Raw genomic sequence first — 20414 nt, forward strand, 5'->3', positions numbered from 1 at the left:
AAGGCAGTGGTTCTCAATCCTGGTCCTCGGGCCCCCCTGCCCTGCATGTTTTAGATATTTCCCTGCTCCAACACACCTGATTCAAATAAATAGGTAATTATCAAGCTCAACAGAAGCCTGATAACGACCCATTCATTTCAATCAGGTGTGTTGGAGCAGGGAAATGTCTAAAACATGCAGGGCAGGGGGGCCCGAGGACCAGGATTGGGAACCACTGGTCTAAGGAGTGGTGGCACTGTGAACTTCCTGGATGTTTCTATTGAGTGATTGTGAAACCATTGTTTAGTATCCATTGGTTTGGGAGATAAACGAGTCCTTCCACTTGTCAATCATGATCAAAAACAGGGTTTGTCACAGTCCAGTCTGATAAGGTCCTTCATCAGTGCCTTCGTGATGTGTTTTCAAGGCAGACAATCATTGCAGTCGAGCACGCTTCTCAGGGGGCGGTTTGCTGGGAGGAGCCGGGGCGGAGGGTTTCGGCGCTGGCTCTCTCTCTTCCTGCTTCACCACCTCTGCTGGAGGTTCTGGCTCCTTCTTCACCTCCACTGCAAAAAAAACCCAGCGCTCAGTCTCAGTCATTTAGCACACATTAGAACATTATGTGGATGAGGAAAACAAACAATTTGCAACATCTGTGTTTGATTCATACCTGGGATAGGCTTCTCACCAGGTTTGGGCTAGAGTTAGGAGGAGGAAAAGGACATTACTGAATCATACACAGATACAAGAATAGACAGAACAACTACTTGTTCTCACATCAAATAAACCAATTAAGTGTATGCAGTATGAAACATGGATGGTTGGAATCAACTCTCACATTATGAGTAGCCCTGCCTGTGACTGAAAAGCCTGCATATTACTACTATTGGTCTAGTGGTAGTCATTTGTGTTCCCATGTAAAGGGTACAGGGTTCAATTCCCTCCTCAACCACCTGTGATGAATAACATCCATTAGATTGGTCAGGAAACAGATGACTCTGGCTACTGTACCTGATAAAATGTTGGGGGGAATTTGGATCTGAGATCCAACAGAAGTGTGTCCACACGCTGGCGCTGGAAAAGCGAACTGGGCTCTTCTTTCTTCTTAGACTTTGGCTTTGCCTTCTCTGTTAACGCACACACATATTTTGTTTCACAAGAAATTTCCCCATCTACACACTGATCCATATTTTTTAGAGCCCAGAAACACTGCGTCCAACATAACCCAGTAGACTAACCTCTTTCCTCCTGGTCTTTAAAGTGCCACCAGTATCCTTTAGATGGGTGGTAGCGACAATAAGACATAGCCTCGTCAAAGGCTGACTGGACGCCATGGACAGCAGAAAGCTAGGGGGAAAAGGAAGAATTAAAGCAGTCGAAACCTAACCCAAATTACAGCTGATATGACCAGATCAAGTGTTTCTGATGGTAAGTATGAGTATGATAAAAGTATGATAATAATAATACATTATTTTAACAACATTTTGATCAAAAGCAACATAGAGGGGGTAAAAAGGTCCAAGGCACTCTTCAGCCTTTATTCAGACAGCTATTTCATGGTGAACATTCTTAAAACATGCATATACCAAGTGCGGGCCACAGTACAGCCAGGATTTATTGAAGACATTGATTTCAGTTGTTCTTGTAGTTGTTCTGATACATGTGGTCTGGTGCCTATGTTACTGTAGACATTTTGTGAATGTTTCCTGTCTTGTCACCTGTACATCCACTTTGTCTTTAATTTTTTTTTTCTTCTATACAGTTGGTAGAAGCCATCTATCCATTCGAATAAGGCTTGTAAACCTTTTGCCAGATGAGTGCCTTGGACCATTTAGATTTTTTGAACCTTTGTGTTCCCTACCAAAGAGCACCTTCATCACACTTGTACTGAACTTCCGAGCACACTTGTATTGAAGTTCCGGGATTTGAACCTCTTGATCTGCAGTCAAATGCTCTAACCCCTGAGCTATACCCAACACCCCATGTATCAGTCCCTCCCAGCCCATATCGGCCTGTTATGAAAGCCATGTGGTTATCCCTGTAGTGAGGACTGGGTCACGGGTGATTCTCACCACTCTGGATCCAATGACAGTTCCAAGGTCTGGGGCCTGATACACAACCCCTGCTATGATGTAGAAGTCTGACAGCGGAATCACTGAGGGAGAGGTGTAAACAAGCAGGAATTAACACATGTACAGGAATATACAGTATAATGCTTTGGGACCGTGTTTTTTTAATAACTGAGGATGTGTCTGTTAATTATTTATTCTTAATAAAAAGTGTGTGTGCGTGTGTTTGTGTGTGGAGGGGGAGGGACAGATTTGCAGTTTTCAAAATGTATCATAAAACCTACACCCGTGTCTAAGTGTTATCTTAATAGTGTGGTGTGGGTGACCTGACTGAGATTACAAAGGTCTCATCCTTCACAACTCCTCACCTTGTGTAGGGGACTGTCTTTGTTGTTTACGGATGATGTAAAGAATAGGCTCCTGAGCATGAAGCAGAATGTACTCCACACCAACCATCTGACTGCGACAATGAAACGTTCAAAAAAGGTCACCTCATTTGGCAACTTCAATACATCGCAACGTTTTGGATGAGTTATGCATATTTTATTAATTGAGGGAAGATGTATGTCGAGCTTCTTACTTCAGATGCTCCAGTGTGAGTCGCTGCATCTTCACGACCTCATTGTTACAAGTGCGGTCGTAGAAAGGATTGCTCCTCTCTGAGAAGTAGTCCAGGACATTTCCTGGGTTGAGAATGGGCACCCAGCCGCTGTCAACCCACGATATACCTAGAAGGTTGTCTGCAGGGCCAGAGAGGTAAAAGGTTAGCCACATGATACGAGACTGACAACCAAGAGTTGTATTTCAACGGTTAGGCTAAACTTTCTATGTACGAGTGCCTACAAATCGCATTGAATCTATACAGTATGTTACACATTAAACTACTTTTTATTGAACATGTGATTGAGTATTGGATTACAGAGTCGTAACGGTAAAATAATTGGATCACAAGTTGCTACCTTTCAAATCCACCGATGCCATTCTGTAAACAATGGTCGCTTGAAATGGTCGTCAAACTAGATACTGTCGAAGTTGGATGACGTCAACGTTTTTAATTTAACAAAAAACTAAAACATTCTCCTCAAGTGAATTTAAAAATATAAAATAAAATAATAAAATACTGTGCTATCCAGTTGTTATTTTTTGGTAATGGTATGATATTTATATAATTTTCTCGCATATAATGTCTTGCTAGTCAGACTGTGAGAGGAATGTGACGGAATAAGTCTAATCATGCCCCCTGCCGGTTGTCTCCCATAACATCTGTGTGGTCTCTGTGTGAATAGCCTACTTTTTAAGGGGAAAAACAAGTAGTAGAAATTTCGATTAAATTTGTTTCTGTAGCCAGATTTAATAGTTTCACTGACATTCTCGCAAAAACAGTAGGCTATGTAACACCAACGATTCCTTAAAGAGGGAGAGCAAGAGAGAGAGAGAGAGAGAGAGAGAGAGAGAGAGAGAGAGAGAGAGAGAGAGAGAGAGAGAGGTGCACAACACATGGCCTATGCAAGATTATTAAGAGATAGCCTATCAAACAAATTCAATAGAGACTATAGCATCTGGGTAATTTTTTTGTGCTTTTTCTAACTATTTAGTTTAATTGCATCAAATACAGTCATCATTTATTACACACAAAGAGACCATTCAACAAACACAAATTTACAATATATTATGAACTGGAATCCCAACTCAAGGCACACCCTGAAACAGCTGGCATTCTTTCCCTGTTTATTTTGAGATTGCAACCAATGTGGACACAGCGTGTGAAATTGCAGGAATAGCGGCAAGCTTGACGAAGTGTTAATCGCTACTCAAAATTCCTTTATGTCATAGCAATGGTATTCAAATGAACCTTTACTTGTGTTCAATGTAGCCTAACCTTAAATAACCTGAAGTTCATACAGTAATGTGAACTCTGCTTCAAATGACATCATAACCACCTGGCATTAGGACTGGGACCCTGTCATTTGGAGGACAGGCAACGCGCATCAAAGAGTCCCAACTGCCTGCGCACTAAACGCGCGTTATTATTTAGTCTATGCGGAGGCAGTTGGCTGCACAACTGGGAGATAAAGATGTTGCTATCAGATTTAACAGTATAGATCGCATTCCTCGTAGTGAGATAAATTGCTTGCTCAAGGATTTGTCTGAACACATAGATTTACGTTTTTTTTGTTTTGTTTTTACTGAAGAGAGAGTTTCTTGTATGAACGCCCAACCGAGGGTCACGATAAAACGCTGGAAGTACGCGAGAATCTAAGCGGACACTAAGCTTGCGCGCTGACGACTCTGTTGCGACACTGTCAGTAGACGGAATAGCAGACACACGAAAGCAGCAGCAAAACCGAGCATGTGGCGCTGAATATCTTATAATTTGGTGTATTTATCAGACAAAAAGACAGCTGTGAAGAACGTCGACTATAGACTACGTGTTATTATTTCATTCTCAAGATGAGTTTGAGTCAGACTGATAGAGTTGATGGTGGCACAGGCGGCCTCAACATAGGCAGCAGCAGTGGTGCCCAGCGGCTCCAGCAGTGCGTTCATCCTCCCAGCAGCCGGACCAGAGATGCACGATACCAGCAGCATCACAGCAGACATCATGGAGGTTCGGTGGTGAATAAGCCAGCGCATTCCGAACCTGCGGATGCTGTGCGACGCGCGCTCGACTTCAAGACCCAAGGCACTCAGTGTTACAAGGATAAGAAGTATCGGGAGGCGATTGGCAAATACCATCGCGCATTATTAGAGATGAAAGGTTTGTGTAGGGTACTGGGAGACCCCGATGCCAGCACTAAATCGCCCTCACCAGTTCTCCTGACTATCAGCAAATCCACCCTGACAGACGAGCAGAAAGGCGCGATGGAGAATGCCGAGCTGGAGTGTTACAACAGTCTGGCAGGTAGGCTCATCAAAGGCCATCATTTTTCCTTTCATTTGAAAGTACTGGAATGAGTCAGAGAGAGAGCGAGAGAGAGAGTAGTAGACTGAGTCAGAAACAGAGAGTACTACTGAGAGTGAGACACAGAGAGAGGGAGAGGGAGAGGGCTGAGAGCATCTCAAGCCATGAAGTCCGTGTTGATGGTTTATTCATGGCTGAGTCACAGACATCATCCCCCACAACCATGCTGATTCTCAGTGACAGTGTTGATATCTTAAATAACAAATACCCAGGAATACCCTGCAGGACACAGACAAGTGTAGTCATTATACACATGTAGTTGGCTTGTTTAATTAAATGTTTTCATTTAGCAGGATTTTTTAAACTCCAATGTTCTTCAACTGTGCTGTTACACATCTGCCTAGTTTGGCTAGTGTGCTAGTCCTATCCCATGTTTAGCTAGTTGAGTTAGTCATATCCATTGTTTAGCTTCCTATTCCTCTGCTAATTGTTGTTCTCCTCTTCAAGCCTGCCTGTTGCAAATGGAGCTGGTGAACTATGAGCGTGTGAAGGAGTACTGTCTTAAGGTGCTGTGTAAGGAGGGGGAGAACTTCAAAGCCCTGTACCGCTCCGGTGTGGCCTACTACCACCTGGGAGACTTTCACAAGGCGCTCCACTACCTCAACGAGTCACACAAGCAGCAGCCCTCAGGTGAGCTGTGCATCCTCACATTTAATCTGGATTGAGATGATTTAATCTGGATAAAAATGAGTTTATCTGAATACAAATATATGTCTGTTTCACTGCATTGTTACATCCAATCAAAATTAAGTTTGAGTTTCTTCCTGGGCATCCTTATATTTAATGTGAATTAAGATTATTTAATCTTTATAAAAAATATATATGCCCACATTACCATGGGTGTATCACATTGAATCTGATTTAAGATTGAAGAGATTTTCGACGTCTTTCTTCAATTCAATCTGAATTCAGATCAATTACACACGCCTCCACAAAATGCTGAAGGGATGTATGTCCTCCACTCTGTCAAGGCGCTCCCTGTGCTTCCTCCCCAGACACCAATGTCATCCGCTACATCCAGCTGACCGAGATGAAGATCCGTCGGAACGCCCAGAGGGAGAAGAAAGAGGCCACTTAAAACTCTGACTGTCTCCAGACTCCTGCGGCCTGCCTTCCACCTCCCCCAGTTCCTGCTCCAGACCCTCTTCCTGACTCCTCAGAAGCCTGCTGGTAGAGGCTGGCTGCTTCAGCCTCGCACCGTCACGTTCACCCATCTCGTCGCCAGTCATGTGATTTCCCAGTGTACACGTATGCTTCTGAAGGTCATCCATGTAAAAGCTGTTTTGTTTTTTTTACAAAACATACAAACATATACGTGTTGGTGCTGTCAGACCCTTACGAGTATTTTTGATGAAAATACCATTACAGTGTTGTTTAGTGTGGTGTGAGATGGCTTTGCACTGCCAGTCAAAACATTGCACAGGCCAGCAGTGATGGAGACATGAGTTGATGAAGCATGTGTCTGTGCGACTGTAACTGGCTGGGTTAGCTTCTACCCTCGCACAAGATGTCTTTGTAACAGCATGGAATCACTGTTAGACGACCTCACACTCGCCTAGTGTTATATAAGGTGTGTTGAACACAATTGAAAGTATATAAATTACAAACCCAAGCACATGTTTACGTTTTACATAGTCTGTTATAACGTCCAAAAGGAGAATATAACAAAGATGTAAATACCTTTTAAAATGGCAAGATAACTGATTTTATTGTGAAATAGCCTGTCTTCTTTATGAATGCTAACAGGGGCATGTCATCCAGAGTCTTTGCATAAACTGTGTTAACTGTAAGTATATGTGTAATAAACGTGTCAAGTGATTGAAAGGGACATCTTGTGGAGTGAGGTTTTTGATCAAATTTCATTGTGTCCCTGTTTTTGATTCACACTATGAGAACAGTCTGACTTACTGCACAGTGAAAGAGTAGGTGTGAAGGATCCTTCTCTTGTTTTGGTTGTCATGGTGACTATGACCCATTCTGCTGAAGGGGCTGATGGTGACCTGAAACAATGAGGTGAACATCACACAGCCGGTAGAGAAACCATCGAGTCGGTGAGTGGGAAAACATGAAACCACGATACAGCTCACTCCATTCAAAATTCACTCACAGATCATTTGGTTTTCATGAAGCAAAATTCCAAAGTACAGCACTTCAGCACAGTTGAATTGTTAACCATGATTTTACTCAAGTCAGTGTTCTCCAGTGCTAATACAGATCGGTCCCTCTGTTTTGGACCAGAAACCTAGTCCATCCACAGCATCAGTATTGTGGTCACGGTGTCAGTTTTAGTGTCAATGGAAGATACAGTAGAGTGCATTAGTTATAGATGAATAGCACCCTTGTTTCTAATATAGAGCAGTCCGTATTTACATTCCCCACACTGTCACCTCTCAACGAAAGCACATTTGGAGTATTTAACACTTGAAATTAGTCAACTTCAAGGAGGACCAATTTTTCCCGTTAGGAGAGACTAACACGTTAGACAGTGCTCAGGCGGGCTGTGTGCGCATCTCCATGATGCGAACCTGTCCGGACAGCTGAGGAGGAGGAAGCTTCTAGGCTTCAACGTTGTAAATGATTCATAACAGTGTCAATATAGTTGGAGCGATGCACTGTAGCTTATCTTGTGGAGAAATTGACTCAAAATGATTTGAAGAGTGCTGCAAACACAACGTAAATAACCTGGGGGGCCTTTAAACAGGCTGAGTTAAAACTGTGTGCTGAGTAGAAGCCAGTCAGCTGGACAAGTGCACCTGTGCGTTAAACACAGTAGCACAGGATCACCATTAAGGGCCACATGTTCACAATTAGAGAATAGAAATGTAGAGCAGCACAAAAAATATATAAAACAAAATAAATACACAATCAAATAAATAAATATACATAATCAACAACAACAAATACTTTCACATGCCTCCTGGGCCTGTTTCATACAATACGATTAATTAAAACTCATGCACTCCATTGCTCACACAATACACACAGTGAATCCAATTTCCAATTCTGAAGCAGATAATCTACAGAGTAATTAAACATGTTTTTGTTAAGACATCAAAACCTGCACACATCATGGGGATGTTTTGCAATATTAGACAACGTGGACTGGTTTCTCTGAGAAGCATGATGGTTTGTGGGTACCCTAGTTGATGCTTAGTGAGGTGCTTCTGTACAATGTTGGTTACATGTGTTGGGTGACGACATTGTGAATAATACAAAACAGCTCCGACTGCTGCCCTGGCAGCCAACATTAAGCAAAAGGACATTCAAGTGACATACAAATAAATCACAAAAGAAATGTTTCAGTTTTCAGAATCAAAATAATTCTCAATGAGTAAAAAGTGCAGTATGCCATACTCAACTGCGAAGGAGAAATGGTCAACCTAAATAAATAAAGCTTTACATTCAAAATGCTGTCCAAAAGTGCACTTGTTAAAATGCACAATCTTGAACTCTTAAATTAAAAACTGTGGACTTAAGAATACCTCAGTGAAGCACTATCCCAGCCAACACTCTCCCCTTCTGTTGCCATACAGGAGGAACTGAAGCCTTTAAATGACAGATGACAAATGACAAGGGCACCTGTGCATGAGACTAAGATCTAATCAGGCAAAATAAGAGGATCATTCTGATGCAAGCCTAGCAGTGGGCACACTCATCTCACTGGAGGTGCTGTGACCACGGTGCTCCACAGGGGGGCTGAGGGAGGAGGCGGCCTAGCTAGGACCAGAACCCAGGCTTGTACCGGTTATAGGGTGAGTGTTGGGGGTAGCCGGCCTCAGGCCTGCAGAGGGGGAGGGTACTGTCCCGGGACTGTACCTCGTCTCGCTTGTCCAGCAGGTTGGCGCTCCTCCGGGGGGAGCAGGGGGTGGGCGCCTCCAGGGGCGTGGGGGGCACCACGCCTCCCCCGAACTCCACCGTGGGGGGGGTCTCTGTGCTGGAGGTGTGGGCAGGGGATTCTCCACTGCCCTGTCCGCTCAACCGGACCCTCCCGCCTGGTGTGTCGCCCCAAAACATGTCGCCACGCGCCCGGGGCGAGGGGCGTGGCCGAGACAGGAAGTCCAGGGTTTTGGGGCGCTCGGGGGCGCAGCGACGGCGGGGTGTGGGGGGAAACACGAGGTTGGGATCAGGCAGCCGGGGAACCTCAGACGTGTCATCTCTCAAACATCTGAAACCAGCTGTTCAGCCAGAAGAGGGAAAAACAGTTGTGGATTACCTCAAAAGCGAAATGGCGTATCAAAAGATAAAAGCTATACCATTGCTCTATAAAACAGAGGACCTACCTGTGTTGTCCAGTGTGACTCTGACAGGCAGAGGGGCCAGGTGTGGGGGGGGACAGCCCTTCTTGATGGCCCCGTCTGAGGGGGTTCGGTGCAGGCAGCGAGAGAAGCTGGGGGCGGAGGGGATGTGTGTTGGGGTCAGGGACTGGCGGGGGTGGCACTTGAAGCTCTCTATGTGGGTGTTGACCAGGGGGTTGATTGGTGCTGGCTGGGGCTGGGCTTGAGGCTGGGGTATAGGCTGGACCAGAGTCTGGGGGGAGGCTGGACGGTAGACCAGCAGCTCCTCGCTGTCCGCTCGCAGCAGGGAACGTGTGGAGTTACAGTCCGACATGGAGGACAGGGACAGCAGCGTGAGGGAGGAGGGGAGGCCGCGCTCCGGTAGGGGGGCCGCAGGGAGCCTCAAGGGGCTCTCCCGCTTGAACAGCCTGCGCGTCGGGGAGCTGCCCACCCTCCGCAGGCCCCCGGGCCGGTGGAAAAAGCCCTCCCAGCGGGGCTTGGAGCTCTCCTCCGGCTGGGCCCCTGCCAGGATGTTGAAGCCCAGCCCCACTGCCGCCAGCAGAGCCCCGCAGCCCAGCAGCACCAGCTCAGAGCGCCGGCCCCCGCTGGGGCTCTTCCTGCTGGGGGGCGTGTCCGGGGCGTTGCTGCGGGGGCAGTACTCCTCCCTGTCGCCGTCAGCAGCGTGCCCCTCCCTGTGGAAGGGGATGCAGAGGTAGGATTTGCCGGGAGAGCCTCCCCCTTCTGGTTCGGCGGTGTAACAGCAGTCCTCGTTCTCTGCAAGGGAACAGCATTACTCGACGTTGCATCATAACAGCAAACAAATGATGGATTCACAGGCATAGGTACATTGGGTTTGGGTCATGGCTCATCATGCTCACCCATCTCTGTGAGGCTTGGCACTCCGGGTACGGCAGGGCTGTGTCTGGGTGACCTGCGGAGGTTAGGAGCGCTGCATGAACGTTGCCTGCTGCCCTCCTGAGGGGGCTTGATGCTGACGGTGGAGGGAGAACATTCTTATTGCATACTACAGTATATGCACAGTAATGTACACATTGACTTTTTCAACACTTTGTCGCCTCCATAAACATGTGCACCTCCTCTACCCCATCCCAACTCCTCCCTTGACACACTCTCACATACACACGCACTCACACACACAGGCACTCACACATTCACACACACACGGCCTCACGTCTCATCAGCGCTGTGCTCCCGGTGGTAGTGAGGTCCAGACACGCGTGTGCGACGATTCCTCCGTGAGCCCTTCCGGTCCTCTTCCTCCTCTAGTTGTAGGCCCGTGGTGCAGCCCCACACCTTGCACCCCTCCCCCGGAGTGACTGGAACACATGGCAGGAAACGCATCACAGGCCAGCAGGAAACACATGACACACTGGCGGGAAACGCATCCCACACCAGCAGGAAATACATAAACACAGCAGGAAACCAATTTTTGTAAGAATGTTGTACTATCAAAATAGGTTTTGTAATTCGACAATGAAAGCATGTTTTCTGATGATTCATGTGTTCCCAGGGGTGGGGCTTACGCTGGATGGCCCGTAGGCGTGGCAGGATGGGGGGGCTGTTGGGGGGGCTGGAGCTGCTCCCCAGGAGACTCCTGCGTCGGTGGTCCCGTGATGGAGAGGCCTGCACCGTGATCTTGTGCTGGAAATCTGAGATATGAACATACCGAAATTATTTAATTCTGCAATGAAACGACTTCAATATACCTGTAAAATCTGGTTTCAGGACAATAACCTCTCTCTCAATGTCAACAAGACTAAGGAGATGATTGTGGACTATAGGAGGCGGCAGGAGGAGGAGCATGCACCCCTTCACATCAACGGATCCGAAGTGGAAAAGGTCAGCTGCTTCAGGTTCCTTGGGGTGAACATCAGCAAGGACCTCACCTGGTCTGCTCACACAGACAAGGTGGTCAAAGCGGTCCGGAAACGCCTCTTCTTCTTGAGGAGACTGAAGAAGTTTGGCATGGACTCAGTCCTCCTCACTAACTTTTACAGATGCACTATAGAGAGCATTCTGACTGGTTGCATCACAGTGTGGTATGGGAGCTGCACAGACAGGGACCGCAAGGCCCTACGTAGTGTGGTCAGGTCTGCTGAGTTCATCATCGGCAGGAAGCTCCCAGCCCTTCAAGACACCTACCACAGACGATGCCTCAGGAAAGCAGGATCCTGAGAGACTGTTACCACCCATCATTCAGTCTTTTTACCCTGTTGCCTTCTGGCAGGCGATACCGAAGCATTTGGTCTCGCACACGCAGACTAGACAACAGTTTCTTTCCAAGGGTCATCAGGCTTCTGAATAAACATTGATATGGACACTGATACACTTCTCACTAGTCACTTTACACACTATCACTTTCAGCTACTGGTTGTACTATCAGCAATACTGCACGATTGCACTTCACTTGTCTTAGGTTAGTACAGGTTTATAAGGTTAGTATAGGTTATTATGTGTATTATGTGTATTTAGAGGTTTAGTATAATGTATAGAATATTGTATATTATTGTATATCAGGAGGTTTACTATATTTTTGCTTATCAGAGATGTAATCGATGTTCTGTGTACTTATTTGTTATATTATGCCAGGTTGCTTTGCGTTGTCTTGTCCTAAGAATTTCAGGGCCCAGTCTGACCCTGTGTTGTTCTGTGCATCTGACAATAAAAGACTTGAACCTGAACTTGAAATCTCAGGTAGAAAAAAAACTGTTATTTGTTTTACAAACTGAAGTTTAAGTTTCATGTTTAATCTCCACGTTTATTTGCCATTTGTGCAAGTACATTGACGTTCTTGATCCTGTTCCCCTTCATAGTTTCCTAGCAGTCTATCCTATTCCATTAAACAAATACATCCTGATCCTATGTGAGCTCCAAAAAATATCAACAAGAAAATATAATAATGACAAAGAACTAACCCATCAACCTCTCTAAATCTCTCTGGACCTGTAGACGCTGAGACCCACCTGAGGGCAGACTGATCCGGTTGCCGTCCTTCAGTTTGAGGCGACTGCGTCGGAACTTGCCCTGCCTGCTCTCCACGCGGGGCTTCTCCTGGTATAGCTGGTGGATGATGACATTGAGCTCGCGCTCCAGGATGTGGATCTCGCGCTCCGCCAGCTCCTGCTCGCGCCGCCGCAGGTCCTCCTCCTGGCTCTTCTGCTGCAGGGCCGCCCGACTCAGCTCCTCCTCCCACGAACGCAGCTCCTGGGGACCCCCTCCCCCCCGGGAGAGGTGGAGCGTTACGCTGAGGTAGCACTCACGGGGTGGAGGGGGGATGGATGGATGGTGGATGGATGGAGAAAAGGATACATAGATGGATAGATGCATGGAAGAATGGGGCATGGTTGGATGGATGGATGGATGGAGAGAAGGATACATAGATGGATGGATGGAGAAATAGATGGATGGACGGACAGACAGAAGGATAAATAGATGGATGGATGGACAGAGAGATGGATGGATGAAGGACTGGAATCTGAGATCCTCACCTTCTCCTTGACCCTAAGCTGGTCGAACATCTCCTGGATCTCCACTTTCCAGTCATCCTGCAGAGAGTGGAAGGACTCCACAGGCATCTCAAAGAAGCCTGACTCCTCTATGGTGGTCAGCTGGTCCAGAATACTGGTAAACAGTGGCCGATCATGAGGATCTGGGTTCCAACAGTCTAGAGAAATGCAAAACAAGTGATTGTTAGAGAACTTTAACACAAATGGTGGTACATGTGGTAGAGTTAACTGCTATTCAAAAGGCCTGTTTGAAGTGCAGTACTTAAAGTGACATGGCACAATAATGGCCTCTAAGAGGAATCATGGGATATTCTGCAACACCATGACAACCAGTTGGAAGATTATTCAGACATTGGCTTGACAACTGAAATATGATAGTAAGCTGATTGGCTGACAGTTGACAGATGACAAAATATCACTTAAGCTACAATAGACTGCTTAATTTTTACTATTTCACTCATTAATTCACTGTGTTAATCACTTATGTGATTTCATTCAATAGTCTACCAACATAATTACACAGTGCGCCTACTTACAGTTTTTCTCAATTGTTTACACACAAATACTGGTACTTGAGACACAATGACCACAACATGTAACTCATGCACCAACCCCATGAACCAATTCTGCTAAACTACAAGCACAATTCCTGCTTTACACTCAAATTGCAGTTCTAAAACACACTTTTTTCAAAACACTACACACAATTCTCTGCATTTGGCACAATTTTCATGAAGAAAATCTTTTGTTTTCACAAGGAACACACTGCCATTCAAATACGCACAGTCGCACACTGACTCATCGCATAGACAAACACCTGTCACACAGTTTTACAATTAGCAATCAGAGCTTTAGCATGAAAGGGCAACAGGTGACCTCTTTTGTTTTTGAGCAATGGATGCCAACATTGGAAACAGAGGCAGAGGCAGAGGAGTGAGAGTAAGAGGAGGAGGACGGGGATGAGGAAGGCCAAGGACCATAATCTCTGATGAGATCCGAGCCGCTTTGGTTGACCATGTGGTCAACCATAGTCTAACAATGAGGGAGGCTGGGCAAAGAGTACAGCCAAATTTGAGCAGGTACACTGTAGCATCCATCATCCGGACTTTCCGAAATGAGAATAGGTAAGAAATCTACTCTCACTACAAAATTGAAGTAGGCCTAGTGCATATCAATACAGTACTCAATGAGTACAGTAGTACAGTATTGCCTGTGGACTGTTCTGTATGACTGTAAAAATAAAGTATGTTTCAAGTATTTGGAAAATGTATTCCTACTTTGTATTCCTACACAGTATTTACAGTATTTTACTATTTGTTTGGCAGAACTGAAAGATTACCAACACAAGGTGGTCGGGAATGTCTTCTGTCTCCTGAAAAGGAAACTGAAATCATGAACATGGTCCTAGAAAATAACGCCATAACATTACGGCAAATACAAAGAAAAATAATAATAATGTAACTGTATACACTATACAGTAAATTATTCTGTTGTTTTGTATGTAGACCACTGTATGTGCAACTTTGTGTTGGTTGGGATGTACACTGTGTACATTGTTGTTCTGGGAAAAATACGTAAAACATATTTGTTACCGTGTATTTCTGTTTTCTGAGTATAAAAATAATATTTTCAAATATTTTACAACACACTTATGTATGTACTGTCTGTGTGTAGAGTTCTGAGAGTATGAGGTATGCATTCAGAAAATGTGTGTAACCAATCGAGAAAAACTGTAATCTGTACAATACAACCAAGATGCCAAGAAAGATGTTAAAAAGACAGAGAGATGTTGTGTCTCACCAGGTGCCTCTAACAGCAGCAATGTTTGTGGTTGTGGTGATAAAACGCTTGTTATGTGAATACGGTGGAGGGCAGTGCTTGAAGGAATTCCTTCAAGTACCAAAAATGCGGTTCCTACCTTCCATGAGGCGTGTGAAGGGCTCTGGGCAGGTGGAGGGGACCGGCAGGGCCAGCTTGTTCATGGCCACTCCGTACGCCACGGCCAGACCGTCGATGCCTCGGAACGGCACCTCTCCCGTAAGCAGCTCCCACAGCAGCACACCATAGCTGTTCACAACGTCAGGAGGAAGACCAAGGACAAGAGAGGGAGAGAGAGAGAGAGAGAGAGAGAGGGGGGGACAGAGAGAGAGAGAGAGAGAGAGAGAGAGAGAGAGAGAGAGAGAGAGGGAGGGAGGGAGAGAAAGGGAGCGTGAAAAGAATGACAGAACACGATACAATGTGATTCTAATTCACTGTTGTGAGACAGTCATCATCAAAGCAGTTTTGCATTGCAACTTCAGTGATTTTCTCTCACTCAAAGTAAAGGGTCGAGACAGAGAAGGAAAAGGGAGGGGACAGAGGTAGGAACAGTCATAGCTGAGTGATCATGGAGACATGCATCCAAGCCTGCCACAAACACGTTGCTTGTCAATGTCGTCCATGACTCTACCAATAAACAGAGCTAATTATCCTCCATCTCCCGCTCCCAACCGGCTCAAACACTGGCATCCCCAAGACAGCAGCTGGGGACTGAGGCTGTTGTGCCTCACTTCCTGAGGCCTATCAACCTCCACGTCCTAATCCTCGTTTGGAAAGGGAAACCCCACATTCAGTCATAAGCAGCTGAGCTTAATACCCTGACAGCAGTTAGAAGCTTCCACAGAGCCTGGTGACAGAGCAGGCAGACACATTCTGGACCTCACGTTTCAACAGGAGTATGGTATAGTAGTATGGCCACAAACCACACTTTCTACATCGCAATATTGGTTATACTGTATAATATTATATAGTCAGAAAGTAGTATAGATGAGTATAGATTTGATTGTAAAAGCGAAATGTGTTTTTAAGAAACCTTTGATAATGCTGAAAGATCAATCAATTAATAAAAAGTCTCGGACACGGAAACCCTTCTGGATTACTTATTTTGTCAGCCCCAGTTCTGACACAACAACCAGGGGGCGGTGTCCAGCCACATCACTTCCTGCTCCGCCCACCTCCACACGTCGCTCCCCTTGGAGAAGGTGGAGGAGCGGATGACCTCCGGGGCCATCCAGGCGTAGGTGCCCGCTGCGCTCATCTTGGTGGTGCGATGCCACTCTCGCGCCAGCCCAAAGTCTGTGATCTTCAGGGTCTTGTTGCTGAGGTCCTCCAGCTCCACTCTCTCCAGGATGAGGACTAGAAGGGGACATGGTGTGGCGGTGGAGGGGGGAGTGGACGAGGGTTGGGTTGGAGGGTGGGGCAAACGTGGGGGGGCGCCATGGGGAGTCGGGTTGGCAAGGATGTAGAAGGATGGAGGTCACCGTCAACGGAATTGGTTGAAATGCAGGAAGCATCAGGAGGAGGAGTGCACCAATCAAAGTTAACAAAATTATCAAATGAATAAAACAGAAAATAGAAGAATGGAAATGGGGCATGGTGGAAGGAGGAAATGGTGAAAGGAAGGGGGGAAGCAGAGGAGAAAAGAGAGAGAGAACAGAGAAAAGAGAAAAGAGAAAAGAGGAAGACAAAAGAGATGGGGTGAGAATGTGTGAATCAGAGAGGAAAAACACAGACGTTGGTTAAAGTTGTTTGTAGTTTGGAGCTCTGTTCAGACATGACTTCACAAATGAGTTGAGACTGATTGTGGTTCAACTCTCTGTTTCATACAGTCCTGCCTTGGGGCAGGAAACAGTTTGACTGTGTGGGTCAGACAGTAATTTACCACAGTCCCATATACGTCCTCAGCTCTGAAGGGTAGAGATGAAACCAGAGATTTTAAAATCCAATGCTCCCAAACAAAAACCCAACATTTCTTTGCCATTTTTGGAATTTTGATTTCCAGAACCTTTAAAGGGTCAGTCCCATCCAAACTTATACAAGCAGAACACAGCGAACTAATGAGAAATATTGGCACATGCTCTGTCTCTTCTAAAAATACAACCCAAAACCCAACTTAATGTACAGCATCAAAGCCCACCTACACACAAAAACACACAGAGCTCCAGGCTCTCCCAATTCAGCCATCTGCTACGACCGTGCCCAGTGGCGAGGGTGTGTCAGTGGGCTGTGGAGCACATCAAGAGTCGCTTCATCTATGGGCCATGTGGCTCAATATCAGGGCTGTAACTAAAAATGAGGTACCCGAAGTTCGGGGCCACAGTAAAAAACATAATTATTACCTAAATACTGCCCTGCTCCAGATATAAAAATGTCCCAGAGTTATGATTTACACTGTGGTTGAACCTTAGAAAAATCAGACGCTGGTTAGGGGCGACGTAGTGCGAGTCTGTCTCCCCAGAGTGAAAGCACCAACATGTGGAGACAGCCATAGGGACAGTGACTCGACAGCAGTGTCTAAAATTGGCATGGTTGTTTCGTAGGGGTTGTAGTGCATTATGGGTACTGTGTGCTGCCGTTTTCAACCTACACATCACTAGACACAAGTCTAGTGTTTGTCTGTGATGTCACGTGTGGAGGAGTGCCCCTCCAGGAAACAAGATCTATAATCCACAGAACCACCGAGCCTGACTGCACCACACTGGAAGAGAGCGAGGTGGGGTTTGGACTACATTCACTGAGCTGATGATGGCTAGCCGTGTATATGGGCTTAAAACCCTGAGGCAACCAATCACAGTCAAGGGCCGAGCTGATCAGTGCAGAGCATCCAATAGGATTCCAGGAATGGCCTCTGTTTGAGGTTTGAGCATCCAATGAGATGACTGGGGAAGAGCATTGGGCAAATCCTTGATAATAGGCTTGGGGTTTAAGTGACCAGCAGGAGAAAAGGCCAGATTACGCCCGCACCACAAACACAGACACACACACACACACACTTCCTCCAACCTTCTTCTATTCCACATACAACCTACTAACATCACCAATCCTTTGGCATCATTCAGTCAGTCAAAATATAGGGCCACTAGCTGACAGGGCACTCTGATGCAAACACGTGCCTCACAGAGCCCCTGGGGCCCCCATCACACTGGTGGAGCCGCACCGTCTGCTCCATTACGGCGAAGCACAGAAATCTTACCCCTGTACCATGTATGACAAGCTAAAAATGGATACTGCTCAGTGGTAGAGCACTGGACTGAAGATCAAGAGGTCCCAGGTTCAAATTCCCCCCCGTGCATCGCTTCTGGATTCAAGCGTCTGCTAAATGAATAGGAACAAATACAAAGGTGCTCTTACTGTTGCTGGACTTGAGGTCTCTGTGTATGATGGGGACGATGGCCTGGCAGTGCAGGTAGTGCATGGCCCTGGCGATCTGCACGGCCCAGTCCACCAGGGTGCAGGGGGGGATCCTCTTCCCCGAGAGGGCCCGGTTCAGGGGCCCGCCCCGGGCGAACTCCATCACCAGGCAGAGGTGTGGTTCCTGCAGGCAGACACCCAGCAGGGCCATGATGTTGGGGTGGCACAGCATGGCGAACAGCTTGGCCTCCTGTCGCACGCTCTCCAGGGTCTGGCCTGCCTCCTCGTCCGGGTCGCGGCGGGCCGCCTTCACCGCCACCTCGGCGCCGCGCCAGATGGCACGGTACACCTTCCCGAAGCCCCCCACCCCGATGATCTCCTCCAGGGCCAGCTCGGAGAAGTCGATCTCCAACACTGAGGGGCCAGAGGGTTCAGAGGGTTAGGGGGGGCAGGAGAGAGATGGTGGAGCGATGATTTGCACGATGGAACAATAAGTGTTATCATAGTTTTAGACTGGGGGATCGGGGTGTTAGGGGGGAGACAGGAAAGATCTGGAAGTGGGGTGTGAGAGGGCGACACAGAAAAGAATGGGCAGGAGAGGACCGCCCAAAAAACAACAACAAAAGAAGCGAGTCAGACTACCTTCTATTTTCTCATCTATGTAATTTCTTTAACAATTAGAAAACTGGAACACAGAGAGAGGAGAGGTAATTATCTGTGTGTGTGTGGGGGGGGGGGGGGTCCATTCATCATCTTTTCATGCATATTCATGGAATTGTAATGCATATTTATGATATTTTCATACATTTACAATATGTATCCAAGAAAGGGGGACTGCGATGGCAAACATTCCCGTGGTGAATTGATAACAGTCTAGCAGCCCGACCTTGATGAATATTTCAGGTGGAGTGTTAAAGTAGGCCAGTGGCCCTGAGCAGGACGTTCTGATGGTGGAGGCGAGGCTGGTTCTCAGCACCCAAACAAGCTCATGACGAGCCCCCAGACCCCCGACCTGCCCTGTCTTCCTGTGTGCAAATCAGTCTCCGCAACAATGAACCGTTCTTCCTTGGTGGTATTTACAGACACGGAAGACTGGCTGTATTTGTGTTAGGTGGTTATGATTCTTGGGTGTTGTACTCGACCATGATTTAAAGGATCATCAGCACAATGAGTGATCATACTTGCTTTTCATCAAATAAATGTTATGTCAGTTAAATTGTTAAAAGTGCTTCTGAGCAATGATTTGCATGGACCATGGCGCAAACGAAAATTTAGAATGGACGAGGATGATGCTCAACATGGCAAGGAATAGGATTACACCTGGCCGGCAGCCACAGCGATGGCAACGCATTCCTGTACACAGAACGGAGCAGGCCCGCTGTGTTCCCAGGCAGTTCATTGATTTCCTATCTGTTACAGGACTCCAATCAAAATCATTCGATGCGCACAGAATGAAACCGTTTCTGTTGCTGCTAATTTGTGGCGGTGCTGCTGCAACGCCAGCACAATGGGTAACAAAAATCAAGAAAGCAGTGGCAGAGAGCGACCCGAATCCGCCAGACAGGGTCCTCCCTGTCACCTTGGCAGATCAAAACCATCTGGAGAATAAGGATGCTCTCACAGCCTGTACGGGGTAATCTTTAGGAACAGGCCTCGACTCCAATACCAAAATGCACTGCGTCTGTGAAGAATGACATTGCAGAACTGGGGAGGGAGTGTTCCCGGCTGATATGAAAAAGATGGACACTTATGAGCATAGCTCCGGTATACAGCACAATAAGATACTCACGGTGCAGCGGTGGGACCGAGTACTCGGAGTATTCCTCTTCGGTGGTGTCCCGTATTTTCTCCGAGATGCCATTCCCACTACTAACGTAATTACTGGGGAAAATGCCAACCCGGTCCTCTATCACCCCAGTCCACCAGCCCTCATCTCCAGAAACTAAAGAGTCTTTCGACAAGACTTCCACCAAGTCCCCCTTTCGTAAACTGAGCTCATCCTCTGCACTGGCCTCATAGTCAAAGACGGCGGTCCAGTAGCCAGACGCAACCGTTCCTGTAGCCGAAATGCAATGCTCTGGTGCTGGCCAGCAAACAACCTCCGGTTCTGTTCCATTGGACGGAGAGACGCACACCTTGGGACTTAAACTGTTGTCAAAAGCGGGTTTGAAGACATCCATTGAAGCGATCCATAGGTGCGACTTGGATCACTGTGCAGGCTCGTGCACCTGACTCGGAGCGCGAGGGTCCGAGCACCCTGCTTACAAAGCTGTCTCTTCAACCGCGAGCTCTAAGTAGCGGCTAATCCTACAATGTGGATAGCAACATCGTCCCGTCGTATCTCAGGTGCAGGCCTACATTAAAATTACTAAAATTTCCCAATTTGAGAACACTAATATTTTCTTTTATCCGCCCCATCGCACTTCCACCCATG

General features: G+C 46.8%; 3 protein-coding genes across 3 annotated transcripts; 1 reads left to right on the top strand and 2 right to left on the bottom strand.

The window, feature by feature from the left end:
* Positions 1–225: 225 nt before the first annotated feature.
* med6 (mediator complex subunit 6) lies at positions 226–3035 on the bottom strand. The gene is made up of 8 exons (XM_067243536.1): positions 3008–3035; positions 2629–2788; positions 2417–2508; positions 2052–2134; positions 1218–1326; positions 991–1106; positions 650–677; positions 226–545 (listed from the first exon to the last, which is right to left on the bottom strand). Exons 1-8 carry the CDS (start codon positions 3027–3029, stop codon positions 415–417), a joined length of 741 nt encoding a protein of 246 aa, XP_067099637.1. The 5' UTR covers positions 3030–3035; the 3' UTR covers positions 226–414.
* Positions 3036–4445: 1410 nt separating this feature from the next.
* On the top strand, positions 4446–6829 carry LOC136948905 (tetratricopeptide repeat protein 9A). The gene is made up of 3 exons (XM_067243032.1): positions 4446–4950; positions 5458–5640; positions 6006–6829. The coding sequence occupies exons 1-3, from the start codon at positions 4500–4502 to the stop codon at positions 6086–6088; spliced, it is 717 nt and encodes a 238-aa protein (XP_067099133.1). The 5' UTR covers positions 4446–4499; the 3' UTR covers positions 6089–6829.
* Positions 6830–8727: 1898 nt separating this feature from the next.
* On the bottom strand, positions 8728–20160 carry map3k9 (mitogen-activated protein kinase kinase kinase 9). The gene is made up of 11 exons (XM_067243030.1): positions 19770–20160; positions 17981–18394; positions 15805–15985; positions 14730–14878; positions 12794–12969; positions 12269–12509; positions 10829–10954; positions 10477–10621; positions 10163–10275; positions 9291–10058; positions 8728–9185 (listed from the first exon to the last, which is right to left on the bottom strand). The coding sequence occupies exons 1-11, from the start codon at positions 20158–20160 to the stop codon at positions 8728–8730; spliced, it is 3162 nt and encodes a 1053-aa protein (XP_067099131.1).
* Positions 20161–20414: the final 254 nt, after the last annotated feature.

The sequence above is a fragment of the Osmerus mordax genome, chromosome 9 (genome assembly GCF_038355195.1).
Source record: "Osmerus mordax isolate fOsmMor3 chromosome 9, fOsmMor3.pri, whole genome shotgun sequence".
NCBI classification, from domain to species: Eukaryota; Metazoa; Chordata; class Actinopteri; order Osmeriformes; family Osmeridae; genus Osmerus; species Osmerus mordax.